Below are 25,701 nucleotides of genomic sequence, written 5' to 3' on the forward strand. Positions count from 1 at the left end.
CCCGTATCAGAGCATCGCCAAGGACCGAGTTCGAATCCTCCACGTTCTGGATGTGCTAAATGTGGAGTAGATGACGATAGGAGTGGACCGAGTGAGATTTTGCAGTTACAGCTCGACACTCGAAGATCCGAGGGACTCAAAATCTCGACTCGAAGCTCTCCTGAGCTTTCACCCGAGCGAGCGAGCACTCTCAGCAGTACAAACTCGTCCTGCGTATCAAAACGAGGAGGACTTGATCAAATCTGCTTTCTTCGTTGCGATAGGAGAGAGAGATCGTATACGAAACGACGAACTCACATTCGAACGCGTCGTCTCCGACCCCTTTCTCTCCTTCCCTGCTCTCCTCCGTTTTCTTCCAGCTTGAGAAAAGACGAGCCCAGAAGTAGACCGTGCGATAGTAGGGAAGAGCGCAAAGTGAAGCGATGAGGAGCAACGGCGAATGCGTTTAAGGCTGAGGTACGTTCGAAGACGGGAAGAGGGAGGGACGAGGGCTTGGGTCGAAGGAGAGCGAGGTGAGCGCGAAGAAGCTTTCCTTCCGATAAGTACTGCAGGTGATAGGCTCGAAGTCGGATGAAGACATGGACGAGGAACTGATGAAGGAGAATAGCAGAGGATCAGAGGCAGTCAGCTTCAAACTCCAGAAAGGAAGCAAACAAGAGGATGTTGGCTGTAGCTCGTCGTCCCCTTCGTCCTCCCCTTCCTCTGCAGTGGGGGTTGCGAAGGTCAGACTGAAAAGAGAGAAGACTTTTACTTGTACGTCGAAAGGGATGATGAGTTCGTCCCATCCTCAGAATGGTGATCTCGTCGTTGAGAAGAGGCCCTGCGAGCTGGAGCCGAGGAGAGGGAGTGAGGGAGAGAAGGAAGGGCTGCTTGAGCGAGCGACGGAGGATTACAGAAGCGAAGGATTTCTTGTTTGAATTCCGTGGGGAGCAGAGGGAGGTGCGAGGAGCTCGAGGTGACCATAATGCAGGATTCTAGTCTACGAGATTGTTGTGGTTTGAGCTCAAACTCGCAGTAGGAAGGAAGGAGGAGGAGAGGTGAGCTCGCTCGTTTTCAAGTTGACCTCCAACTCCATCAGCCCGCCCCTTCCTCCTCCCTTTCTCCTTTCTTTTCTCCAACGAACTCCCCGATCTCTCCCCTACGATGTCCGACCGACCTCGACGCTCCTCCACTCGCGACTCTGCTCCAGCCGTCTCTCTTCCCAACAAACGAGCTCGAGTCGAACCTCCCCCTCCTCCTCCCAAACCGAAAGCCAAAGCCGTCAAGAAGAACGTCGTCGTCGCTCCCAAGGCCAAAGCCAAAGCCAAAGCCTACACTCCCAAAGTTAAAAAGCTTCCTCTCGACTTCCTCCGAGCTCTCTCTCCCTCCTCTCTCGAAGCTCTCCTCCTCCAGGGAGCCGCTCTCTCCCCCGAGTTCGACTCTCTCCTCAAGTCCTCCATCTCTACCGTCTCTCCTCTTCTTCAAGGATCCGGACGAGTCCAAGACTTCAACAAGGAGGTCTCTGCCATCCAAGGCTTGATGCGAGGAAAGGCAGGACAATCCTGGTATAGGGTCGTCGAGCTCGTCGAATCCATCTCGCTCAGGACCAAGAGATCAGCTCCTCTTTTCACCAAACTCAACGCTCTCGACGCTCTCTGTCGAGTAGAGGAAGCAGACGCCGAGGAAACTGGTTACGGACATCCACCAGAGTACGCAAAGGGGCAGTCGTCCCCGGAGCTCGTCACGGAAGGGATGCTGGTCGTCTTGAGCAGGATGACCGAAGAGGAGAGGAGGACGAGGATCGGAGAGGAGTTGGTCGCGAAGATGGACGAGTGTCTCCGGTCGAAGGCGTCTAGGGAGCTCTATGGGAAAGAAGGGAGGGAGTTTGAGGATGCGAAACCGTGGGCTGGTTGTGAGGAGGGGGAGTGGAAGGAGGAGGAAGAGGACGAGGAAGAGGAAGAGGAGGAGGAAGAGGACGAGGAGGAAGGTCAGGGAGTCCGACCCTGGTCGACAAAGCTGTTTTGTGAGTCCTTCTTCCCACCTAGCCCGGTCTTCTTTTTCGTAGCGTGGACTCCAAGCCACCCTCAGCTTTTGATCTCGCTGACCTCCTCTCTTCGCTTCGATGCTTTCAGAACTCGCGTCGTTCGGGTTGTCCTCGATTTCGACGCGTCTCCCTCTCCATCAGCTCTTCGCCACCTCCCCTCTCTCTCGCTGAACCAGATCCCAAGGCTTTCACCTCTTTAACCATCAACCAATCGCTCCTCTTCAACTCCTCAGCTCCCCACTCAGCATCCGTTCGTTCGTTCGCTCGTCTTCGGAGGGAGACCTTTTGTCGCTTTTCGTACTGTAGTAGCAAGATCAGATCATGTCCCTGTCCCTCCTTTTCTTTCGATCACTTTCTCTTCCAGCTCATACCTACGGTTTTGCGAGACGGTCGAAAGTGACATACGCCAAACCAACAGGCCGAAGAAAACGAGCTCGACGCGTCTCTGCTCGCTCCTCCCGCTCTCTTCTTCCCTCTCGATCCCGTTCTATCCCGAACGACCCTGAAGTTCCTTTCTTGCGATCTCAAATATTATTTTGGACGAAGAGGCCCTCTAGCAGCTTTTTTTTCCTTTCCTTGACGACCGAAAACCAACCGCGTCTCGTCCTCCGCCTCGCTTTCTCCTCCCAAACATCGACCTTCTCTTGCTCCCTCCCCCTCTCTCTTCCATCAGTCACCATCGCTCTCTCGTCCTCCCAAGAGCTGAGGCTGACCTTGAAGGAGCGGGATGCGAGAGTTCGACGGGACGACGCGTCGACGCTCGTGAGCTTTTCGAACTCTTCTCATCGTTTCCGTTTCAATTGCAATTCGATTCGCTGAATCTCAGTCTCTCGTTCTGTCGCTGTCTGCCTCTTATGGGCAGGTCGTGCCGTACGAGAGACGGTTGGGCTGGCTCGTCGTGAGCACTACAGCTTCAAGGCTCGCGGAGTGGGTCTCTCTCTCTCTCTCTCTCTGTTTGAAGGCATTCGACTGTTTTTTCCTGGGTACATAGCAGTTCTCTTTTCCTCTCCGATGCATGTCCCTTCCATTTGCTGTCTCTCCTCTACCCTTCTCCTCACACCAGCAAGACGTGCTCCCATCGTCGCTCTCTCGCTCTCCGTCCCTCTCTTTGAGAACTCACAAACCAAAAAAAAAACGAATCGAACCCATTCTATTTCTTCCTCTCCTCTCCTCTTATCCTCCCCTCTAACCACTCCCACTATAGTTCTTCTTGGGATCGTCCGGCCCGTACCTGAGTCCTCGCACATCCACCCCTCGAGCCTCGTCGGCGATGAAGCGAGCGCGGAGACGAGCTTCTTGGATGCGACGTTCGTTGAAGTAGTGGATCTGTTAGGAGGAGGGAAGGGAGGGAGGGAGTTAGGAAGGTGTTTCGTGAAGAGATGCGTGTGGGTGGGTGGGGGGTGGGAGGAAGAGGGAGAGGAAGGGGAAGGAGGAAGGTGAGCTCGGATCGAAAGAAGATCGAGATCAGCCCACCCCTTCCCTACCCCTCGCCTCCGTCGATCTGCTACCGGGAAAGGCGAGATCGAGTATATGCGTTGAGAGTGGTCTACTCGATGTAGTCTCGATCCTACGAAGAAAGGCACGAACGATCGATCCGACCAAGAAAGTCGAACAAGCTCAACCCTCCCTCCCTCCCTTCCCTCCTTGTCCCTTCGACACCCCTTCCCCCCCCCCCCCCCCCCTCTACGTTCGTCTCTCCGAAAAGAACAGCTCTCGGCTGCTCTGTTTAGAATAGCCAAAACAAAAAAAGAAAACGTCCAACTCACCCAGCTCTTTGCACAATTCGCCTCGTACTCCTTCCCTTCCGTCTCGCATGTACCCCTTCCTTCCTTCCCAGCTTCCACCACTCCAGCAGCGTCAAGACAAGCAAAGTAACGATCGCGTCCTCCCCAGCAGAGTTTACGTTCTTGACGGGAAGGAGCGGAGGGGGCGGGGGTGGGTGCCATGGAGGAAGGGTGGGAGGGAAGGGAGGAGGAGGAGAGGAGAGGAGGGGTGGGAGAGGTGGTTTGAAGGAGTTTCTTTTTGCAGGTAGGTAGGTTCGAAGAGGGCTCAAGGAGAAGGGGAAGAAGAGGGTGTTGCGGGTGAAAAGGCGTAGGTGGAAGATGGGAGGAAGAAAGAAAGGGAGGACGAAACGAATCGAAACGAGCTCATCTCTTTCGTTTCGTGGTTTGGACCCGAACGGCCATCCTCTCACTCCTTCTTTCTTCCTCCTCTTTTTCGCTCGATTCGCTTCCAACCTCGTCGTCTCCTTTTCTGTACGAGCAGAATTCGAGGCGAGAGATCGGAACGGAGGTGAGCAAGAGCGGAGGAAGAGGAGAGGAGAGGTCGTCGTCCTTTCCATCTCCTTTCCTTTCTTTCCTCCCGTTGTGTGATCGTTTGGGCTGAAAGGGAACTCTTGCAGTCGTAGATCGTCTTCCTTTCGACGAAGACCTCCTTCTCGCTCTACTGTTGAAGGGGGAGTGGAAGGAGAGCTTCGTCGACGGCGAAGATCCGGATACGATTCAACTTCGCCCCATCTCTCTCTCTCTCTCTATCTTCGCTCTTTCTCTCGTTCTCTGCTCTCCCAAGCTTGGATGGGCTCTTGCAGTCGTACCTTTCTTTACGTCCGACAAAGTTCGTCCTCTCCTAGTCGTCCTAAGGGGGACGGGGAAGGAGAGACTCTGTCTGAGGATGAACAGGGTGCGACTCCTTGGGCTCCCCTTCTTCCTCCCTTCTTTCTTCTCGGTTCCTTCCATTTTTCGTCTTTCTCACGCTTGGTTGGGCTCTTGAAGTCGTCTCTCTTCTTTCAGACGACGAACTATCTCTCTCTCTCTACCCTTGAAGGGGGAGTCAAAGAAGAGGTCCGTCGGGCGCTGGAGAGGTTGACGACTTCTCGAGCTCCCCTTTCTCTCTCTCTCTCTCTCTCTCTCTCTCTCTGTGCCGCTTAACTTGCTCTCGACTCGTTTGAGCTGAGCTGAGCTCCTGCCGTACTGCTACACTGGATCGTCGAAGACCTTTTCCTTCTTCTGGAGTCAAGATCTTCGTCGATCCAAAAACAGCTCCACTCCTCGAGTCCCCCTCGTCCGCTCTTTGCTCCCTTCTTCTCACCTTTTTTTTCTCTCGCCTGAGGTGGCCTAACCTAGATTACTTCCTGGAGTCGATGCTCTCTTCTTATGTCGACGAAGTCCTCCCTCTTCTTCCACCGCGAGAGAGGGAGAGCTTCGTAGACTAGGAATCAGACGCTCGACTCCTCGAGCTTCATCTTTGCTATCTTCGTCTTCTTCCTCCTCTCACCTCGCCTATATCTCAACACAGGAGTCTTGCAGTAAATGAAGTTCGTCCGCCGACGTCCTTCCTCCCTCAGACCGGGTCGAAGCGCGTCGAGTTTGAACGACTCGGTCCACTGCTCGATTCGAGTCTCGTTCTTGCCCTCTTCTTCTTCCTCTCTTTACTTCTTCTCTCCCACATACTCACCTGGCATAGGGCGCGATCTTCGTGGATGCCGCTCTCTTGCTCTAGGGTATCGACCTCCACCGTCTCGATCTTCTGCTTTGGCTATTTTCTCGAAGATTCATCTGAGATCATATTTCTTCGCTTCCTTCTAGAGAGGATGGGTCTGTCCTCCACGAAATCTTCCATTCTCTCCGAACTTCGGAGCGACTCAGACGTGTCGGACGACTTTGCTCAAGGCTTCGTCTTTCCTCTTTTCCTCTTTCGTTCCCTTTCACGCAAAGCTGCTCCTAGACACGTATGTCCTGAGCTTGATGTCGTATGTTGCGCTCTACCAGCTCTCTAGGGGGTTCCTTCCCTGCGTCGGCTTCGTCCAAGAATCAGGCGCGTCGTCGAGCAGTTTCGAATCAGTTCGTTTCCCTTTCCCTTTTGAAGTCAACCATCTGAATCTCACTTCGTCTATCTGTTGACGGCCGCCGAGTTCGACGGAGAGATCGTTACTCGGGAGAATTTCCTCTCTCCGCTCGAGCTCGAGGATCAGGAGTCTTCGACGGTGACTGACCTCCGTTTCCTCTCCTCTTCTCCTCCTTTGTCTCATGTCGTTCCTGAGAGCTTGAAGTCCACCCGTGTCGTTGAGAAGCTGCACGAAATTGTTTCTCCAACATGTTTGGAAGTCTACTTCGGCTCTTCGCACCGGATTCAGGCGTTTCTCGAGCGCTCGACGCGTCTGCTTCGTCTTTGTTCCCTTCGCTCTCGATGATCTTCGATGGCTGTCGTTCGACTCTCTGGTCGGTTGAGTTGGATGGGAAGAAGCTTCAGGCCTCTGAAGGAGGCTTCCCGGAGCTGCTCTCGTCGTCAGGAGTCTCGAACGACGCGTTCATTTCGTCTCCGTTGTTTCCCTCTTTTTTGGGGGCATATCTTCTCAGCTGTCACCTAGTTCCATGGTGAGGAGAGGAGGACCCCTTTGTGTTTTGCTCGAGCTCAGCAGAGGGATCCCCGCTCGCGTCCTTACTCGGTCTAGGTGTTTCTGTGAAAGACAACGACGTACGCCACGTTTTTTTTCAGTTTTCCCTTCCTTCTCTTCCTCTCTGCCTGACGCTTCATCCTCGACTTTCAATTCATTTGAAGGTTTGGTTATGAAGATGGAACGCTTCTCGCAAAGCAGCTCCTACCTCTCTCAACCTTCGGCTCAAGTGTTTTGGACGTCGGCTTTGACGACGCGTCTCGTTCCGTTCTCCCACTTTGTCTCCCTGCCATCACTTTTTCTCACCCTGAGGCAGGCTTTCTCGTGGCCAGACTGGATTGTATCGATGCACGTGTTGCGCTTGCAGCATCTTCATCGACGACAGGCTCGTCGGGTCAAGAGTCAGCGGACGCGAGGGTGGGTTTATCGACGTGAGAGGTTGTTTCTCTCGCCTTCTGCCATCGTCCAGGGTGAAGTAAGCACCCCCTCAGAACACAAGTTTGACTGCGGGACGTGCTACTTTGTTTGATGGACATTGGGAGTCAACTGGAGACACCTCTGGATTTTTAGCCGACTCGTCTTCGACTCAACGCGTCGGCTCTTCCCTTCTCTTCGCCTTTACCGCTGCTTGACGTTGCATTTTCTTCTCAGTGGGCTAGTCCCGAGGAAGAGCCTCTTTGTCAATAGCTGGCTCTTCCTTCTCGCATCTCACGCTCAGGAGTTTTTCCGCGACGACCGTTCCGTTCTTTCCTTCTCCACTCTCCTCCTATCTGCTTTATGGCTGCTTCTCTCTATTCATCTGTAGAGGATGGATTAGTACCGAGGATCGAGCTTCCACACAAGCTGATGATCCTCGGAAATGCTCCTTCGCTTGAGAAGTCGAGGAGAGACGCAACGCGTGTCTTGAACCTTGATCGACCTTTTCTCTCCTTCGTCCCGTCCCTCACTGATCTTCTGCGTTCTTCATGGGATAGAGGAGGAGGAACTGTGAGGCATCCCTCGCCGTTGACTCCCCCTTTGGTCTCGGAGAGATCAGAAGTTTGGTCGGGTGCGTCCGTCCTCTTTCTTCGTCTTCTCTTACGTTCTGGGTTCGATCTCTGCTTCTTCACCTCTGTCTTTCCCCCGTCGTGGTGGATATAGCTTAATATTCTGAGTCCACCGCGCGGTTCGAATCATTCAGGTGTTGAACAAGGGACTGGAGACACGACGCGTCGCCCCTTTTTATATTTCTGTCACGGTGTATTCCTTCTAAAGATTAGAACCCAACCCAGTCGAGATGGGTCTTCGGAACCCTTCGAGATCTAGTTTCTAGTAGATCAGCTCTCAATCATTTCGAAGCCCAACTCCCGTGTTGGTTTCTGTGCAACGCGTCTCTCTTTCCTTTCGCTCTTTCTTGCCAGGAGGTTCTTCACTTTTTAGTTCTTCCGGATGGTGCCTCTCCCTCACTTTCAGTAGTTTTCTTTTGAAGTATCGTTGAAGATCAGTCACGTCGATCAAAGCTCGTCGTCGTTTCTCCTCTCAGCCGGCGTGACTTTCTCGACCTCTTTCTCACATCTCCAGGACCTCCCTCTTAGGCTCCTCTGAGGCCTCATCCTTCTCGTTCCAACCTGAAGTGAGCTTGGCGGGATGGAAGCCAGTGTCGATGAGTTTCAGGCTCGTCGCTTCTCGCTTCTCTCTCTCCCTCTCGCTTTTCGTTCCTTGTCTTCCTCCTCTCTAGTCTCGAAAATCAACGAATTGACGTAACGGATTGAATTGAATGAAGTAAAGCGAAAAAGGGAGAGCGAAGAGCGAGAGAGGGCTCGGAATCGCAAGGAGGAAAAGCAAAGTGAGACGCTGAGGAATGAACGGAAAGAGCATGGAAAAACGAAGCGCAGGAGGGAAAGAGGCGAAGGAAAGAACGAAAGGTGAAGTTGAATGAAAGGGAAACAAAGTGTAGCAAAGCTGAACGAAGAAACGTGCGAAAAAAAAGTCTCAGAGCAAACGAGCGAAGAGAAAGACACCTCGACGCGTCGTCTTCCTCCTCTCAAATCCCCCATCCACCATCATCCCTCTCCTTCGCTTCCTTCCTCCTCCTCTCCTCCAGTGCAGCCTTCCTCCTCACCTCCTCCGCATTCCCAACCACGCTCCATCCGGGCGCACCCACAACCTTCTTTCCTCCCACCCCGACACTTCCTCCCGCTCCTCCTCCCGTCGCCGAACTCCTCCCACTCGCTCGGTTCTTCTCCTCGGCGTTCCTCCTGGCCGCTTCAGCTTGAGCCAGCACTCCTCCCGGTGCTGGAGTTGAAGATGTGGAGGAAACCACCTGACCTCCTTCGAACTCGAACGCGGGTTCTTCCTCCTCTCCGTCCTCTAGATCGTGAGGATGGGTATGACCGGGAGCGACGAGGGGAGCTTTGGGGAGTTTGAGAGGTCGTTTGCCTGAGTTGGACGTCGAGGCGACGGAGGAAGCGTAGGAGGTAGGTTTGGCGTGTCCGTTCCCGTTCCCGTTCCCGTTCGAGGGAGGCTGCTTCTGTTTCTTGCTCTTCTGGAACTCCCAAGGTCTCTCCTGATCACCCGCCTGAGAGCTAGCAGCTGTCGACTCGGCTCCTCCCCACTGCGACGACGATCCTCCTCCTCCAAAGACCGACTCTACTCCAGCTCCCGAGTCCGAGACGGCCGTTCGAGAGGCTTCGCTGTCGACTCGAGGTCGTTTGAGGATCGTCTGTTCGATTTCCGAGGAGGTTTCCGGGGAGGTTGGAGCGTAGAAAGCCTCGGATTGGGCTCGTTTGGACGTTGCTGGGGAGTTGGGGACCTTGTACTGAGCTGGGATGGTCTTCTTCTGAGCTTGAGGTTGGGCTGAGGAGGATCGAGCGGAGGTGGAGTTGGAGGAGAGAGCAGGGAAGTCGGGATCGACGGTCGAGGAGGTGTTGGTGGTTGAAGCGGGAGCGAGCCAGTCTTCCTGAGGAGGGTAGAGTCGTCCATTGGTTCCTGTCGTTTGGCCTGATCGAACGGACTCTCCTGCTTCGGAGGGAGGAGGAAGGGAGGCTGTTTGGGAGGGTGGACGAGCGGCGGCGATTCCTGCTGAACGGGAGGGAACTCCTGAAGTCATCACGACGTCCTCGACTTCGTCGTCATCGTCGTCGTCGTCTTCGTCGAGAGTGAGATCGATGGCGGTAAGGTTGGTGTTGGTCCAGATGCTGGGGTTGACGGCGGCAGGCTAAAGGAGGACGCGACGAGGGACGAAGGGAGGAGGGACGTCAGCGTGAGCTCAGCATCTTCCTTTTCGTCACAGCTTTTCTTCCTAAACAGCCCAACCCCAAAAACGAAAGCGAGAGGGAAGCAACTCACCTTGACATCCGAAGGCTCCTCCTTCAACGTCTCCCAAGCAGCTCCTCCGTTCTGACCATGTCCTCCACTCCCACTTGCGACTGGCGTTCCTCCTCCCCATCCTCCGTCGGGCTGAGAGCTCTGAGCTCGTCCGTTTCCGTTCTGATAGTTGTACGACGAGGGAGGAGGAGGAGTTTGGTTGAAGGGAGTTTGAGAGAGCGATCGCGCTCGATCGACTTGAGGAGGAACGAACATCGGTTGAGCTTCGGGGTACTGGTGGTTGTAGTCGCTTCCATAAGGGTTGAACTGATCCTGTCCATTGTCAGTCTTCATAGCCATGTTGACTGGGTTCTGGGGAGCGTTGTCGAGATGATCTGATGGAGCAAAAAGAGGGGAGGGTAAGTCGAAGGTTGAGCTCGAGGTCATCAAGGGACGAGGGAAACGGACCTGGTTTGCCGACCTAAAGGAACGAGAGACAACGAGCGAGAAGGTCAGTTGAGCCGAGACGAGCACGAATATGCAAGAAAGAAAACAACTCACGATCCAGAAGAACTCAGCGAACGGCCTCCTCGACTCTCCCCCGTTGAAACCGTTTCGAAAGGGAGGAGGAGCGACGACGAACTTGGGTTTGGGCTCTAGGCTTGCAGGGAACGGTCGAGCAAAGATGGTCCCGAATCTGCAAGGCGATCAAAACACTAGATATCAGCCTCCCTCGAAGGATGGAGCTGAGAAGCAGGAGGAAGGAAGGGACGGACTTTGAGGTGTGAGTGAGTCCCTTGATGGCGTTCTCCTCGACCTCTTGAGCGTTGACAGGACGAGCGTCGAAGAGAGGATGCTCCGAGTTGATTCGTTTGAACGCTCCACTGAAAGATCGAGTTTCCGGGACGAACCATCCGAGCTCAATCTGCGAGAACGAGGAGGAGGAGGGTTGGAAGTCAGAATGCAGGAAAGGGAAGGAGAGGAGGAGAAGGAGGTCGTGCGAGCTCGATGCTGACCTCGAGTTTGACGGTTCCAGCCATGGGAGTAAGCTGTCGAACGCTGGGTCCAACGTCGTTGGTGACTTGCTTTTAGCCGAGAAGGAGACATAGTCAGCATTTTGAGCTTCAACTTCTCGAGAGACGAACGAGAGGGAGAGAAGGAGGAGGAAGGAAACGAGCTCACGATCTTTGCAAACTCGAGTCTAGCACAGTGCATCTCGTCCATTCCTGGAGGTTACAAAGTATACCTTCTCAGTCAGCTTCTCTCGTGGGACTCCTCTGAAGCAGCAGCAGCAGCAGCAAGCAACTCTTCCTTTCGACGGACGGGAGCGACTCACGGTGATAATCGACGATTCCTTTGTAATCTCCCTCCTTGTCCGGGTTGATATACCTCGTTCCTACAGGTTCTCCATCGACGACGAGTCTCCCTTTGGATCCACGAGGAACAGGAGCACGATCTTCCCAGTGGACGCTGGAGGAAGAGAAAAGAGACGCGCGTGGTGAGCTCGAGAAGGAAGAAGGAGAAGAGAGAAGGAAAGGTTCGAGCTCACTCGTATTCGATACTATCCGTTTCCTCTCCTGCCAAGTCGATCCACGTAGTGCACGTCCAAGTATCGGCGATATCTAAAAGAAAAAGAAAAAAAAGCATCGAGGGAAAGGTCAGAATCTGTGAGCTCTGAGGGAGGAGAAGGGAGGTCATATCCTCGAACTCACCCGTCACTTCGCAATGATGCTCCTTCACAGGTACAGATTCTCCTCCTTGCCTTCGTAGACGAAGCTCAGCAAACAGGCAGACTTCTCCTTCGACGAGAGGCATGGTTTGAGGGCGAGCAGGTGGGAGGGGAGAAGGGTGGAAGGGAAAGGGAAGCTTCTGGAAACAGAGGCAAGGTCAGAGAGGGTGAAGATTTGCTCAGTGACAAGACAATGAGTTACTCACCTCTGAGAGGGAGGGTGCGGGCGAGAAAGAGCCGAGAAGAAGAGGGGAGGGGAGGTGAAGGTGAACGTGAGGGGTGTGGAGGAAGGAGGGAGGAGGAGGAGCTCGAAGCTCGACCTTCCTTTTCGGGCTCAAAAAGACGCGTCCCTATTTTCTCTCGGGAAATATTTCTCCTACAGAGATCAGCCCAACGATCCTGGAGAACTTAACTCTCGCCGTCTTGCAAAAACCCAGCTTCGCTCAGGAACGCAGCGGTTCGGTTCGGAAGTTGAAGAGGGCGCGTCGCGTTGTCTTCCTCCTCTCTCGTTGCAAGGCTCAAGCGAGACTGGAGCTGCATAGATATCCAAGTCATCGTGAAATAAATGTGTAGGAAAATCACTATAGAGGGGTATATCTAGCAGTCAAAGAAGAACAAATAACGAAACTGAGATCAAACGAAAACAAACGAGGAAACCACCGCTCCTCAGAGCCACAACCACCTCTTTACTCCATGCTCAATCCTCGCTAGGAACGGCGTGTTGCTCTGAGCCTCCGCAAGACTGATAATGGCCTTCGAGAACGAAAACAGAAACCCGAAGAGTCAGTTCCGTCGTTCTCCTCCTTCGTCCCGTCTCCTCGTTCGCACTCACCTCCTCCCTCAAGAACTTCCCACCCAACCCATCAACCCCATCCCATCCACTCCCCGCATCCGAGCAAAGCACTCTAATCCTCGTCACAATCCCATTCACCACCTCATGACACGTCTTCTCGTCTCCTTGTCCTCCTCCGGCGTCTTCTCGATCCACCGAGAGTTCTCGACCGTGCAAGACGACGTCTCGAGGGATGGCTTTGAAGGCGAAGAACTTGATTTCATCCGAGGAGGGATCGAGGGAGTCGTTGGTGAGGATGGAGGCGGGTTGGGGTTTGGGAGAGGAGGAGAGGAGGAGTGGACGGAGGGAGGATTTGGGACGCGGTTTGGTTGGGGAGGTGGAGGGGGTGGGTTCGATTTGGTTGCGCATCTGAAGAGTAGGAAAATAGGTTTCTCGTCAGTGAAAGTGAAAAGGAAAGAAGGAAAGGACGGGACGAACCGAGTAAGAAGCCAAACGAGTCTCGTCGTCCGACCCTCGGAACGAGATCTTGAAGCCATAGTTCTCCTCGGGATCCTGACCTGCTTCTTGAAGAGGCGAGAGGATGTAGACTCCCTTCTGAAGAGAGACAACGTTTCCGAGAGGGATCCTAAATACAGTAAAAAACGAGAGTGAGTCGCGGTTCGAAGAAACGACGCGTCGAGAAACTCACCTCGTGAACCCAACGACTTTCTCGAGCTCGTAATCGTAGCGAGCGACGTAGAGAGCTTTGGCAGTCTGAGAAGGTAAGACGGCGGTACCGTCAGAGAGGGTCGAAGAAAACCTTCGTCGAGCGCGTTGGAACTCACAAGCAGCAAAACCTTTTCCTCGAATTGTTGACCTCCCGTGACTCCCATCTCTGTAGGAGCAAACAACGTCCACCCAGCTTGACGAGTCTCCCCTTCACTTATCACTCTCGCAGAGCAGGTCTCAACTGAAAAAAAAAGAAGGCGAAACGTCAGTCGAAGATTTCGTGAGAAGAAGGAGAAAGAAAGAGAGGACGAACTGGCTTCCGACCGAACGACGGCGAGCCGAAGAAGGTTCGCAGGCTCGGCGACCTGAAGCTTCTCCACAAACTCTGTAAAGACGGCGAGAGACCGTTGACCGAGCATGAAGGAGATGACGGCTATGAAGGGAGCAGGGAGGAGGACGAGGGATAAGTCAGCGACGCGTCGAAAAGAAGAGCGGTCGAAGAACGAGCGCGGGACTCACCTTGGCTGAAGAAGTCCGAGAAGGCAGACGTGTACATCCTTGAGATCGAGTTGAGTCCATCGTTGATCATTCCTTGGAGGTTTCGCTTCCCAGTCCTGCAAGAAACGAGGAAAGAGACCTCAGCTTCGAGCGTTTGAAGAGAGAACGAGAACGACTCGACTCACCTCGTGAAGTCTCCCTTCAAGGCCGACGTTCCAGCGTAGCATCTACTGATCGCATCTCCGTTGTTGGCCCAGACTGAAGAGAAGAAGAAACGCAAGTCAGCTCGAGGATTGAAGGCGTGGAAGAGTCTAGCAGCTCACCATCGTTGAAAACAGTCTCGATGTCCGACGGAGGCGAATCGGCGGTCTGAACGAGACCGATCGAAGCGAGTTGGATCCCAAGGACGTGCCGAGCGAGAGCTGACTGAACGACGTTCGTTCGATCCAGGCAGTCGATGCAGCTGTTCGAAGAAGGACATCGATCAGTCGACCAACTCGAAGGAGCTCGACGTCGAAACGAACTCACTTGGTTCGGAACGCTCCGTTCTGAGACTGTAGCTTCTGCGAGTCAGGTCCACCGGCTTCGAAGTAGCTTTGCTTGAGGAAGGTGTCGTTCAGACGATCGATCAGGATTGAAACGTTCTCGAACTTCATGCCCTTGCACCTGGGAATGAATAAAAAAACGAGCGACGCGTCAGTTCGAGACGAACGGACGGCGACGCAAGATGTTGATGGAGACTCACTCGTGATGGAAGTCGAATTCTTGGTAGCTGTGAGAGATGCACATCGAGTGTAAGCTTGTCAGCGTAGGTCCCATGTCGAAAGGAATGAGAAAGGAAAACTCACTCAACATCCGTCCTCTTCAACCCCAACAAAACCTCCTCGAACCCCTTCGTCACCAGAGCTTCCTTCCCAGTCGCCTCGCTCAGGTTGATCACAGTCTGTGAAGTCGCATACAACAGCAGCCTAGTCAGCCTGCGCTCAGAACACGTCGTCGAGCAGAGAGAGAGACACTGACCTGATCTCCATACTTCTCCTTCAGGAAATCGAAATGAACTGCCATGGGACCTCTCGCGATGGGCAGTGGTCGATCGAGCACCGGAGCAGGTTTGAGAGCGTAGGCGTTGGAGGTTGTCGAGTAGGGTGATTGGGACCAGAAGAGAGGGACTGCCAGACGAGGGAAGAGGAGGAGAGGGAGTCAGTTCAAGCGACGCGACTGAAAAGCCGAAGAAAGGATGGAGACGAACTGGATCCTCGAGTTTGGACGTGGGAGAAGACGTGCGACTGTTTGAAGAGAGGATGGGAGAGGTCAGGGATGTGATGATGAGGGAAGATAAAAGAGCAAGGAGGACGAACCTGTGCCCTAACTATCATCTCTGATTCAACGAAATTGGCGACGTTTCCCTCGTCGTCGAGACCTGACAACCGAAGACAGTCCCGTGGTGAGTAACTGTGACTAGGATCACTCGAAAAATCCCGAAGGAAACGCTCACCTCGTCTCTGATACCTCAACCCAGCCCGATCTCGACTTCTCCTCGAAATGACGATGAACTCGACCGGAACCGTCTCGTACTCAACGCTAGATTCCGGCCCTGTCTCCTCCTCCTCCTCCGGCGGAACAATCAAAGCGGTCGATGAGGAGTTCGAAGAAGCTGCTGGTTCCGGAGGCGATAGCGTGGAGGAGGAGGGAGGAACGGGAGGAGGAGCGATGGCGCGTGGGACGTGAAGAGTCGAGATTTGAACCCAGCCTTGCATCACTGGAAGAACGAAGGGGTGGAGCTGGAAAGCGAGACAAGACCACAGCTCTATCAGCATGCGTGTTCGTTTGTAGTGAACCATCGAAGCGAGAGGCGGAGAAAGAAAAAAGAAAAAAAAAACGAAGAGACGCGGACTCACACCAGCATCAATCAACTCCCTCCCCAACCACTCGTTCCACCAGAACCTCCTATCCACCCTTCTCCACAACGGGATCATATCTACCCCTCCCCTCTGGTTCTTCGCAGCGAGCGAGTTGGTGATGTCGTGGTTGTAGGAGAAAAACATCTGGCCGGACGTGAAGAGGGTGATGAGGGAGGTGAGGATCTTGGTTTCGAGATGGGAGCGGGTAGCGTTAGCTGTTGAGCTTGAGGTGCCTGGAGGAGGAGCCGACGTGGATAGAGATACGGGGAGGGTGAGAGAAGAAGGGACGAGAGGGATGGGAGGGTCCGAGGGAGTTGGAGAGGACGGAGGTGGGAGAACGTCGGGGAGAGCGAGAGGATCGGTCGTTGTGGCAGGAGTAGGATGGAGTAGGTTGGAAGAAACGGCAGTGGTAGGTTTGGGGACGAAAGGGTTCCATTTGAAGAAAGGGTTGAGGTTGATCTTCTTCTTCTTCTTCTCCGGCGTCAAGGATTTGTTGAGGGAGCTGTACGATCCATCCTCTCTTTCCTCCTCCTCCTCTTCCTCGTCTTCGTCCTCCTCTTCGCTCGAGCTCTCGACTCCCGTTTCGTTCCCAGGAGTGACTACCTCTCCCCATCGTACTCCAGACGCTGACCGAGCTGCGTCGTCGAGATCTGAGTCGTCGGGAGCAGGGTCGGTCGAGGGCTGAGAGGAGGAGGAGGAGGGAGGAGGAGGGGGTGCTTTGGCTGAACGTCGAAGGGCGAGGAGGGCTTTTTCAGCGAGATGAGGAGTGAGATGGATAGCTTTGACATTGGTGAGGGAGTAGATTTCGTGATTGGGAGTTGGGACTGAGGAAGGGAGGGAGAAAGGAGTGAGCTCGAGAGGAGGAGGGCTGTTGAGCTCGAGCTCGAGCGGAAGGGAGGGGAGGGAGTAGAAACGCACAAGCACCGATGGATTTGGGATCAACGATCACGAGAAGGTAGGCAGCTGAAATGTATACGCGATAGTCAGCTCCTCCTGTAGGTGCTTCCAATTCGAAGAACGAACTCACCGTTCCAAAGACGAAGAATCCCCAAGAGCCCCTTCACCTCAACCTCGACCTCCTCCCTCTCCTCCTCCTCCTCGTTGAGATCCTTCCCTTCCTCCTCCCCCGTAGACTCTTCTGCTACAGACTCCTCTCCCTTGATCTCCTCCACCTTCCCTTTCACTCCCCATCCTATCCTGAAGGCTCCCTTCCCAGCCTTCCTTCCTGGTCCTCCTGCGCTGTTGGCAGCTCGTACGATCAGCCCTTCTCGCGAGCAAGACACCAGCAACGATCGATGAACAGCTTGAGGAGGACCGGGAGGTACTTGGAGAGAAGGTGGGAGTCCGTGGATAGGGCTGTGGGAGGAGGTGGGTCGGGATTTGGTGAGAAGTTTCGGAGGCATCGAAGGAAGAGGAGGAGGAGGAGGAGGAGGGAGCGATCAAGGGGTGGGGAAAGAGGTGGGAGCTCAGGCGAGTCCAAGAGGAGGCTGGAAGGGCGAAGACAGTAGAAAGCTAACTCGGTTGGAGATCGAGTCAAGATCTGCAGGGGAGCGGAGACTGGATAGCTGAGAGATTGGGGAAGTGAAAGAGGGAGAGAGAGATGGAAGTTGGACGCAAGGAGGTCGGGGAGTTTGGTTGCGCTCTCGACGTCAGCGGTGAGTTCCTTAGCGACCGTTAATGAGCAAGATTTTCTCGATGAAGGTCCTTAATACCATTGATATTGCGAAGGTCTTGTATCGGCTACGGACAAGGTAGAGGTCGGGAGACATAAACAAACAGGACAACGGGGAAAGGGAAGGGAAGCGAGACGCGTAGAGATCAACCCTCATCGACACTGACTCCCATTCAACAAGAAACCTATCAGGTTCGAACGAAAAGAATGAGAAGTCAGAAGAGCCTGAGAAGTAGGTCCTGGAGATGTGAGAAAGAGGCCGAGAAAGTCACGCCTGCTGAGAGGGAGAACGTCGACGAGCTTTGATCGACGTGAAAGAGAGACGCGTCGCACAGAAACCAACACGGGAGTTAGGCTCCGAGGAAATCGAGAGCTGGTCTATTGATAGCCAGCTCTCGAAAACCACTCCGAACCGAACTCGGCTATGGTGAACTCCAATCTTTGTAAGGAACGTATGGTATCAGAAATGAAGAAAGAGCGACGCGTCGTATCTCCGATTCCCTTGTTCAACACCTGAATGATTCGAACCGCGCGGTGGACTCAGCAGATTAAGCGATATCCACCACGATGGGTGAACGACAGAGGTGAAGAAGCAGAGATCGAACCCAGAACGAAAGTGAAGACGGAGAGGAAGGACGCACCCGCCAAAAACTCCTGATCTCTCCGAGACCAAAGGGGGAGTCAACCGCGAGGGATACCTTACAGGTCTTCCTCCTCTGTCCCATGAAGAACGCAGAAGATCAGTGAGGGACGGGACGAAGGAGAGAAAAAGTCGATCAAGACTCGCGTCACGTCTCTTTTTGACTTCTCAAGAGAAGGAGCATCCCCGAGGATCACCAGCTTGTGCGGAAGCTCAATTCTCGGTACGAAGGCCACCGCTACAGAGGACTAGACCGAAGAAACCAAAAGATAGAAAGGAAAGAGCGAAAGAGACGGTCGTCGCGGAAAAACTCCTGTGCGTGAGAGACGAGAAGGAAGAGCCAGCTATTGACAAAGAGGCTCTTCCTCGGGACCAGCCCACTGAGAAGAAGATACAACGTCAAGTGGCGGTCAAGGCGAAGAGAAGGGAAGAGCCGACACGTCTTGGACTCGACGCGTCGTGATGTCAAAACAAAAGAATGTCCGACTACCGACTGACTCCCATCGTCAAGATATCAGTAGAACGGCGGACAGTGATAGCCAGGTCACCTACAGCTGCTCGCCCTGTCTTGGACGATGGGCGAAAACGAGACAGAGAAACTCCCACGTCGATGAACCAACCCTCGCATCCGCTGACTCTTGGCCCGACGAGTTTATCGTCGATGAAGATGCTGCGAGTGCAACACTTGCATCGATTCGAACTCAACACTGCACGAGAATGCCTGCCTCAGGGTGAGAAAAAGTGATAGGAGGGAGACAAAGTGGGAGAAAGGAACGAGACGCGTCGTCAAAGCCGACGTCCAAGACACTTGAGCCGAAGGTTGAGAGAGATAGGAGCTGCTTTGCGAGAAGCGTTCCATCCTCGGAACCCATTCCTCAAATGAATTGAAAGTCGAGGATGAAGTGTCAGACAGAGAGGAGGAGAAGGAAGGAAAAATGGAGGAAAACGAGGCGTGCGTCGTTGTCTTTCTCAGAAACACCTAGACCTAGCGAGGACGCGAGCGAGGATCCCTCTGCTGAGCTCGAGCAAAACACAAAGAGGTCCTTCCTCGTTCGCATGTTGGAACCAGGTGACAGCTGAGAAGATATGCCCCCAAAAAAGAGGGAAACAACGGAGACGAAATGAACGCGTCGTTCGAGACTCCTGATGAGAAGAGCAGATCCGGGAAGCGTCCTTCAGAGGCCTGAAGCTTCTTCCCATACAACTCAACCGACAAGAGAGTCGAAAGACAGCCATCGAAGATCATCCAGGGCGAAGGGAAGAAAGATGAAGTAGACGCGTCGAGCGCTCGAGAAATGCCTGAATCCGGTGCGAAAAGCCAAAGTAGACTTCCAAACATGTTGGAGAATCAATTTCGTGCAGCTTCTCAACGATCCAGGTGCATTTCGAGTTCTCAGGAATGAAATGAGACAAAGGAGGAGAAGAGGAGAGGAAACAAAGGTCCGTCACCGTCAAAGACTCCTGATCCTCGAGCTCGAGCGGAGAGAGGTGGTTCTCCCGAGTAACGATCTCTCCGCGAAACCCAGCATGCAAGAGATAGACGAAACGAGACTCAGATGGTTGACTTCCAAATGGAAAGAGAAACGAACTGATTCGAAACTGCTCGACAACGCGCCTGATTCCGAGACCAAGCCGACACATAGAACCCCTACAGAGCTGAGTAGAGAAGAGTGTGCGTCTGTTGATCTCTCCGTCAGGTGTATCCACGCACCTTTCTTTTCAAAGGACAAAGGAAGAGGAAGAAGAGAGGGTAGCCTAGAGCAAAGTCGTCCGATGCATCTGGGTCGCTCCGAAGTTCGAGAGGATGGAAAATCTCCTGGAGGACAGACCCATCCTCTCAGGTACGAATTGAAAGAAGATGATCTCAGATGACTCTGCGAGAAAATAGCCAAAGGAGAAGGAAAGGACGCGGAAAGGAAAGTCATCTCGTCCCGACACACCTGGAGGAAGATCGAGACGGTGGAGGTCGATAGCTCAGAGCAAGAGAGCGGCATCCACGAACATCGGACCCTATGCCAGGTGAGTCTGTGGGAGACGAGCTTTAAAGAGAGGAAGAAGAAGAGGGCAAGAACGAGACTCGAATTGAGCAGTGGACCGAGTCCGAGTCGCTCGAAGCTCGACGCGCTTCAACCCGGTCTGAGGGAGGAAGTACGTCGGCGGACGAACTTCAGTCACTGCAAGACTCCTGTGTTGAGATATAGGCCAGGTGAGAGGAGGAAGAAGACGAAGATAGCAAAGACGAAGCTCGAGGAGTCGACTGCTTCTCGACCTCTCTCCCTCGGAGGACTTCGTCGGCATAAGAAGAGAGCATCGACTCCAGGAGGTCATCTAGGTTAGGCCGCCTGAGGCGAGAGAAAAACGGTGAGAAGAAGGGAGCAAAGAGCGGACGAGGGGGACTCGAGGAGTGGAGCTCGTTTTGGATCGACGCAGATCTTGACTCCAGAAGGAGGAAAGGTCTTCGACGATCCAGTGTAGCAGTACGGCAGGAGCCCAGCTCAGCTCAAACGAATCGAGATCAAGTTAAGCGGCATAGATAGAGAGAGAGAGAGAGAGAGAGAAAGGAGAGGAAGGGGAGCTCGAGGAGTCGTCAACCTCTCCTGCGCTCGACGGACCTCTTCTTTGACTGCCCCCTTCAAGGGTAGAGAGAGAGGAAGGTCGTCGTCTGATAGAAGAGAGACGACTCCAAGAGCCCATCCAAGCGTGAGAAAGACGAAAAATGGAAGAAAGGAGGGAGGAAGAAGGGGAGCCCGAGGAGTCGCCCTTCGTGTTCGACTAAGTCTCTCCTTCCCCATCCCCCTTAGGAGGGCTAGGAGAGGACGAACTTTGTCGGAACCAAAGAGATGTACGACTACAAGAGCCCATCCAAGCTTTGGAAGAGCAGAGAAAGAGAGAAAGAGCGAAGAGAGAGAGAGAGGGAGAGAGAGAGATGTCAGAGGAGTCGTCGAATCCCCTCGCCATTGAAAAAGCTCTCCTTCCCACTCCCCCTTCGATAGTAGAGCGAGAAGGAGGTCTTCGTCGAAAGGAAGACGATCTACGACTGCAAGAGCCCCATCTCAGCCGAATCCAAGAACGAGAGGGTGCGAAGGAGAGGAGATGGAAAGAACGACGACTCAATTCGCCTCTCCTCTTCCTCCTCTCTTCCTCACCTCCCGATCCGATCTCTCGCCTCTAATTCTGCTCGTACAGAAAAGGAGACGACGAGATTGGAAGAGAATCGAGCGAAAAAGAGAGGAGGAAGAAAGAAGGAGAGAGAGGATGGCCGTTTGGGTCCAAACGAAACGAGCTCGCCTGTATTCGATTTCAGTCGTTTCGTCCTCCCTTGCTTGCTCTCTTCTCTCTCCCCATCTTCCACCTTCGATCCAAAGGAGGAGAAAGAGAAAGAAGGGGCAAAGGAGAAGATGGACGTCAGGAGGGAAAGTGAAGAGGGAAGAGGGGTCAGCTCGTGTGAAGCAGTGCTGCGCTCCTCTTCGAGCAAAAAGAGAGGAAAATCTTCGAACAAGAAGTTCGACTATAGCAGAGCTGTAAAGTTCAAGCCTTTGAGAAAGGAGGGGTCACCTGCCCCCCTGACGACGAAACCAGGCGACGCGACTCGACTCAACTCGGGCGCGTCGCTCCCCACCTTCTCGTTCCTCCCGAAGAAGATAGAAACATGCAGATCCCAACGAAATGAGATAACAAAGCAAATCGAGAGCAAGAGAGCGAAACTAAGTAGCAAGGGAAAGCAAAATGAACGAAGACGAGGTAAAGAACGAGATCGAGCTCTTAAGCCTTCTTTCCACCCTTTCCAGCCACCTTCGCTGGAGGACCCTTCCTCTCAAGCTTAGGCTCCCCAGTTCCGGAAGCGAGCTCGACCTTCCTCCTCTCGGCTTGCTGCTGGGTAGGCACCTTGATTCCCTTCGCCTTGAGTTGACGACGTTTCGAGTCTGAGAGAAGAGAACGAGGGAAGAACGAGAGTGAGCAGGGGTTTCGATTGAGGCGAGGGATGAGAAGATAGGGAGAGCGGATGGGAGATCGGGAGAGGAAGTCGAGAGCGAAAAGAGTGGAGGGGAAGAGAGGAAGAGACGCGTCGAAAAAGAAAGACTCACCCTCAATCAGCTCAGCATCCGCATCATCGTCGAACTTGACAGCCTTGTTGGCCTCCTCCTCGGCCTTCCTGATCTTCTCGGTCTTCTCCTCCTCCTCGATCGACGTGGGCAAAGGAACAAACTCCTCCTCCGCGGGTTCAGCGTCGACGGCCTCAGCCTCGAGAGCGGCTCGAGTCTTCTTGGGCATTCGGGAGACCTTGAACTTGGCGACGTAGAATCCATCGACTGAAAGAAAGATGAAGGGAAACCGAGTCAGTACGAGAGATCGAGGCACGATGCAGAATAGAGAGGGGGGAGAGACTCACCGTTGTGAACGTGAGGGAAGTATCGCCTGGTCAACTTCATCTTGCTTCCAAAGTCCTTTCCTCGGAAGCTTCCGAAACCCTCCCTTCCGAACTCGAGTCCGGTCTCGACGAGCTTGACGTTGGGTCGCTTCCTGAGGGCGTAATCGACGACGGCCTCGTTCTCATCGACGGTGACGGAACATGTCGAGTAGACGACGTATCCTCCAGTAGCCGAGTCGGGGTTGACGGAGTCGATGGCGCAGAGGAGGAGCTGCTTTTGAAGGTGGGAGAGGAGGTGGAAGTCTCGTTCGGACTGAAGAAGGAAGAGGGAAAAGGTCAGCTCGACGCGTCTCGAACGAAGAGAGGCGACAGAACGCACCTTGTTGACCTTGACGGTCGCATCCTTACTGATGACTCCAGTTCCACTACAGGGGGCATCCAACAGCACTCGATCGAAACCTCCCATAACCTTGGGGAACTCCCTTCCGTCGTAGTTGCAAACAACGACGTTCTTGCATCCGAGTCGGTGAACGTTGGCCGTCAGCGACTTGGTTCGAGCCTTGTTGGAGTCGTTGGCGAAGACGAGACCGGTGTTTTGGAGGAGGGCAGAGATGTAGGTGGTCTTTCCTCCGGGGGCAGAAGCCATGTCGAGGATTCGCTCGTTGGGCTGAGGAGAGAGAGCGATGACGGGGAGGAAGGAGGAAGCAGCCTGGAGCATGTAGTGACCGGCGAGGTACTCGGGAGTGGCACCTAAAGAAGCGAAGGAAGGGTCAGTATGGAGATGGCGTTCTGAAAGGGAGGAGCAAGGAAGAGACGAACCGATGGGGACAGCACTCTCGAAGACCTGGAGTCCGACCTTGGTCCACTTTCCGATGGGCTCGAGGTTGACTCCTCGGTTGATGAGAGCCTGAGCGAGATCTCGACGACGGGTTCGAAGGGTGTTGGTTCGGATGGTGACGGGTCGAGGAGTTTCGTTGGCGTCGAAGAAAGAGATGGCCTGAAAGGGAAGAAAGGAAGCGCGTCGAAGGTCAGCTCAAGCCATGCGAGAGCTCTGGAATGCGAAGGAAGACGCACCTCGGAAACGGGGAAGAGCTGCAAGAGCTTCTCGGCGAGGAACTCGTTGTAACCGTAGTAGGTAGCGATATCGGCGACGAGCTGCTCCATGTAGTCGTTTCGCGACCTGATTCGAAGAAGAAACGGCTGATCAGCTTCTACTCTTCGACCTCGAAACTCCCCAAATCCTGAAAAGTCGATAGAAGGCTCACCTGCCGTCCTTTCCACCCCACTTGGACCAGTCTCCCAAGATCCTAACGATCTCTCCCATTCGCCTCTCGACCTTCCTGAGTCCTCCCTCTCCAACTCCGTGAACCTTCTCCTCCTCCCTCTCCTCCACACTCGGCAGCTCGAACCTCTCCTCCCCATCGAAGTCGTCGTCGTCTCCGTCTCCAGCGATGTTGGTGGTGAACTCGTCGTCGGAATCGACGGGAGCAGCTCGAACTCGAGGCTTCGAAGGTCCAGCGGCGTCCTCTCCCTCGTCCTCAGAGGTCTCGGCTCCGGAAGAAGTATCGTCTCCAGACTGAAGATCCTCCGAGTTGGCGTCGAGTCCATCGTCGTCCGAGTCGGTAGGGAAGTCTCCTTGATCGAGGTCGAACTGGGAGTCGGCTCCGGGAGGGAGTTGACCGTCCTCGTCGTCGTCGGATCCTTGCTATAGAGATCAAAGAGTACAAGATGAGGGATGATCAGCGAGAGTTCAGGTAAGAATGGAGAAGTGTAGGAAAGGAGACTCACGTCGGAACCCTCCTCGGAATCAGAGAACTGAAGTTCTCGGGGAGGAGGTCGCTGAAGCACGAAGAGAGGGATTGAGGAGGAAAGGTCAGCTCGAGCTCGGGTTTTGAGCTTTTTTCCCGGTTGTTGAGCTGTAACTTACAGGCATACCCTCGTCGTCATCACTGTGAGAAGAAGCGACATGATCAGCTCATGCTTGAGGAGAAACAAGGGAGGAAGGAAGGGAAAGAAAAAGTCAAAGCTCACCCTCCAGCCAGGTTGAAGTCTCCAGCTCCCATAGCCTCGTCGTCGTCGTAAGCGTCGAACATGGACCTACACAATCCAACGCATATAGTAGTCAGCTTCCACACTCTCGCTCTAATATACAGGAGGAAGTAGAGACTAACCTCTCCTCAGCCGCAACGGCAGCCTTCCCCTTCCCCTTCTTAGTCTCCCTGACCTCCTCAACCTTGTCCTCCTCCTCCTCCATCTCCTCGTCGGTATCCTCACCCATACCCTTCTCTACTCTGTCCTTCCCCCTCGAGACCGTAGCGTGCTTGCCCTTGATCTTCTTGCCTGAGGCTGAAATCTTGACCTTCTTTCCTCCCGAACGAGGAACGTATCCATCCGCTTTACGTTTGGCAGAGTGGATAGAAAGATCGATGGCTTGGGGAGGTCCCTGCTTGTTCTTAGCTCGTCGTCCCATAGTGGAGGTAGGGTGGGAGGGGGGGGGAAGAAAAGGAGGGGAGGGGAGAGAGGGAGGGTGAGAGTTGGGAGGGAAGGAGGAGGAGGAAGAGGTGAGCTTGAAAGTCTTCCCGCGCAGGCGTCTCTCAAGTTGTCTTCCTTTTGCTTTTCCGGTCTCTTTCAGTCAAGGGAAGAACTGTGGGAAGAGAGCGGGTAGGTTCGTTCAGGGTTCATGAAAAGGATGTAGCGAAAACCTGCCTCGGCGCTCTTCTTGCGCTCCCTTCCTCGTCTTCACTTCCGCTCGACGCGTCCTCTTGTCTCCTTGGACTCGAACTCAGAGCGAGTCCCTCTTCTCCCACCCAGGGTTCGTCTGGGCCACATATCTGCAAAGCAAGCTCAAGTCAGTTCAGCTTTGAGGGAGAAACAAGGAAGAGGATCAACTCACCCAATCGACGAAATCGTGACCTCGTCGTGCGTCAACTTGATGTCGTCGATCTTGAGATCCTCAGCCGAAGGTCCCATCCCCCAGACCGAGAGAGCGAGAGTATTGGTGCTGTTGTAGGGTATGATCCCTCGAGGGATGGGCTGGCGAAGAGATGGGACGAAGGAGGAAGAGAGTGAGCGTCACGCGTCGACTGGGACAAAAGGCAGATGGAAAACGACTCATGAAGACTCTCTGAGGGCCAACGTTAGCTACGAACTTTCCATATTACCATCCGTCGACCTGGGAGACGACGGGAAGCGAAGAAGAGGGAAGGAAGTGATGAGATGGAGACGGTAGAGAGCCTGAGCGCGTCAATTTGATTCTCTCGCTCTTCCGGCACCACCAGAGGGAGAAAAGACTCACGCCGACAAGATGAAGATCCTCTGTCTGAGCACGCTGAGAGTTGAGTTGTCTCAAGTAACGAGGTTGGTGAGGTTCTGCTAGGCAGGTAGAGGCAGTAGCGCGCGAACGAGCTCGTCGAGAGTGCTTGAACTGGTCTCCTCGGAAAAGAGTGAACGAGCGAAGCAGAAAAGATTGAAGCGAAGCCTAGGAATTAGCTGATGATCTTGGGTCTCGTCGTGTGAAGAAGAGAGGGTGGGTGTTGGAGATCTGGGAGGAAAGAAGGAAGCAAAGAGACCGGGCGGAGGAAGGTGGATCGCTGTCCCTTCCGCCGGAGGACGTCGCTGATTGAACCCGTTTAGAGCTGAAAACTTGACCGAATGGGACATTGGAGGCGAGCCGTCGAGCTAAGATACAAA

At 54.0% G+C, this 25,701-nt stretch overlaps 7 protein-coding genes across 7 annotated transcripts; 2 read left to right on the plus strand and 5 right to left on the minus strand.

Annotated features, from left to right (window-relative positions):
• Positions 1-1,068: 1,068 nt before the first annotated feature.
• On the plus strand, positions 1,069-2,387 carry BDY24DRAFT_77931 (uncharacterized protein). Its single transcript, XM_076645135.1, has 2 exons — positions 1,069-2,002; positions 2,112-2,387. Coding segments are annotated over exons 1-2 (861 nt in total). The 5' UTR covers positions 1,069-1,143; the 3' UTR covers positions 2,114-2,387.
• Positions 2,388-2,993: 606 nt separating this feature from the next.
• Positions 2,994-4,179, minus strand: COA6 (Coa6p). Its single transcript, XM_076640753.1, has 2 exons — positions 3,790-4,179; positions 2,994-3,349 (listed from the first exon to the last, which is right to left on the minus strand). Exons 1-2 carry the CDS (start codon positions 3,967-3,969, stop codon positions 3,209-3,211), a joined length of 321 nt encoding a protein of 106 aa, XP_076495946.1. The 5' UTR covers positions 3,970-4,179; the 3' UTR covers positions 2,994-3,208.
• A 3,971-nt stretch (positions 4,180-8,150) lies between these two features.
• Positions 8,151-11,733, minus strand: BDY24DRAFT_391058 (uncharacterized protein). The gene is made up of 11 exons (XM_076640754.1): positions 11,637-11,733; positions 11,414-11,570; positions 11,251-11,323; positions 11,038-11,171; positions 10,884-10,927; positions 10,718-10,786; positions 10,478-10,626; positions 10,263-10,398; positions 10,170-10,182; positions 9,744-10,096; positions 8,151-9,612 (listed from the first exon to the last, which is right to left on the minus strand). Exons 2-11 carry the CDS (start codon positions 11,514-11,516, stop codon positions 8,440-8,442), a joined length of 2,247 nt encoding a protein of 748 aa, XP_076495947.1. The 5' UTR covers positions 11,517-11,570; positions 11,637-11,733; the 3' UTR covers positions 8,151-8,439.
• Positions 11,734-12,096: 363 nt separating this feature from the next.
• On the minus strand, positions 12,097-15,405 carry BDY24DRAFT_341390 (SacI homology domain-containing protein; the record flags this gene model as incomplete). The annotated part of the gene is made up of 18 exons (XM_076637442.1): positions 12,097-12,183; positions 12,263-12,631; positions 12,701-12,848; positions 12,912-12,976; positions 13,048-13,172; positions 13,245-13,364; positions 13,451-13,545; positions 13,615-13,687; positions 13,753-13,892; positions 13,958-14,095; positions 14,175-14,201; positions 14,278-14,372; positions 14,450-14,598; positions 14,679-14,715; positions 14,788-14,849; positions 14,925-15,027; positions 15,127-15,210; positions 15,328-15,405. 18 exons carry the CDS (start codon positions 15,403-15,405, stop codon positions 12,097-12,099), a joined length of 1,995 nt encoding a protein of 664 aa, XP_076495948.1.
• A 582-nt stretch (positions 15,406-15,987) lies between these two features.
• BDY24DRAFT_391063 (uncharacterized protein) lies at positions 15,988-16,958 on the plus strand. Its single transcript, XM_076640755.1, has 3 exons — positions 15,988-16,154; positions 16,249-16,293; positions 16,358-16,958. Exons 1-3 carry the CDS (start codon positions 16,090-16,092, stop codon positions 16,836-16,838), a joined length of 591 nt encoding a protein of 196 aa, XP_076495949.1. The 5' UTR covers positions 15,988-16,089; the 3' UTR covers positions 16,839-16,958.
• Positions 16,959-21,047: 4,089 nt separating this feature from the next.
• Positions 21,048-23,739, minus strand: NOP2 (rRNA (cytosine-C5-)-methyltransferase NOP2). Its single transcript, XM_076645136.1, has 6 exons — positions 23,277-23,739; positions 23,086-23,191; positions 22,391-23,008; positions 22,033-22,324; positions 21,728-21,952; positions 21,048-21,565 (listed from the first exon to the last, which is right to left on the minus strand). The coding sequence occupies exons 1-6, from the start codon at positions 23,333-23,335 to the stop codon at positions 21,405-21,407; spliced, it is 1,461 nt and encodes a 486-aa protein (XP_076495950.1). The 5' UTR covers positions 23,336-23,739; the 3' UTR covers positions 21,048-21,404.
• Positions 23,740-24,793: 1,054 nt separating this feature from the next.
• BDY24DRAFT_415744 (uncharacterized protein) lies at positions 24,794-25,175 on the minus strand (the record flags this gene model as incomplete). Its single annotated transcript, XM_076643494.1, has 3 exons — positions 24,794-24,842; positions 24,905-25,044; positions 25,161-25,175. The coding sequence occupies 3 exons, from the start codon at positions 25,173-25,175 to the stop codon at positions 24,794-24,796; spliced, it is 204 nt and encodes a 67-aa protein (XP_076495951.1).
• Between the last annotated feature and the right edge of the window lie 526 nt (positions 25,176-25,701).

The sequence above is a fragment of the Mrakia frigida genome, assembly GCF_051309035.1.
Source record: "Mrakia frigida strain ATCC 22029 unplaced genomic scaffold BDY24scaffold_18, whole genome shotgun sequence".
Classification (NCBI taxonomy): Eukaryota; Fungi; Basidiomycota; class Tremellomycetes; order Cystofilobasidiales; family Mrakiaceae; genus Mrakia; species Mrakia frigida.

Coding starts and splice junctions, on each gene's coding strand:
- BDY24DRAFT_77931 (XM_076645135.1), top strand. CDS start 1,144: ATGTCCGACCGACCTCGACGCTCCTCCACTCGCGACTCTGCTCCAGCC.
- COA6 (XM_076640753.1), bottom strand. CDS start 3,969: ATGGCACCCACCCCCGCCCCCTCCGCTCCTTCCCGTCAAGAACGTAAA. Junction 3,350..3,789: donor CGAATTGTGCAAAGAGCTGG/GTGAGTTGGACG, acceptor TCCTCCTAACAG/ATCCACTACTTCAACGAACG.
- BDY24DRAFT_391058 (XM_076640754.1), bottom strand. CDS start 11,516: ATGCCTCTCGTCGAAGGAGAAGTCTGCCTGTTTGCTGAGCTTCGTCTA. Junction 10,787..10,883: donor GACTCGAGTTTGCAAAGATC/GTGAGCTCGTTT, acceptor CTCGGCTAAAAG/CAAGTCACCAACGACGTTGG. Junction 9,613..9,743: donor AGGAGCCTTCGGATGTCAAG/GTGAGTTGCTTC, acceptor GTCCTCCTTTAG/CCTGCCGCCGTCAACCCCAG.
- BDY24DRAFT_391063 (XM_076640755.1), top strand. CDS start 16,090: ATGAGGAGTGAGATGGATAGCTTTGACATTGGTGAGGGAGTAGATTTC. Junction 16,155..16,248: donor TTCGTGATTGGGAGTTGGGA/CTGAGGAAGGGA, acceptor GTAGAAACGCAC/AAGCACCGATGGATTTGGGA. Junction 16,294..16,357: donor GATCACGAGAAGGTAGGCAG/CTGAAATGTATA, acceptor GAACGAACTCAC/CGTTCCAAAGACGAAGAATC.
- NOP2 (XM_076645136.1), bottom strand. CDS start 23,335: ATGGGAGAGATCGTTAGGATCTTGGGAGACTGGTCCAAGTGGGGTGGA. Junction 23,192..23,276: donor TGGGGTGGAAAGGACGGCAG/GTGAGCCTTCTA, acceptor TCTTCGAATCAG/GTCGCGAAACGACTACATGG. Junction 22,325..22,390: donor CGACCGTCAAGGTCAACAAG/GTGCGTTCTGTC, acceptor TTCCTTCTTCAG/TCCGAACGAGACTTCCACCT.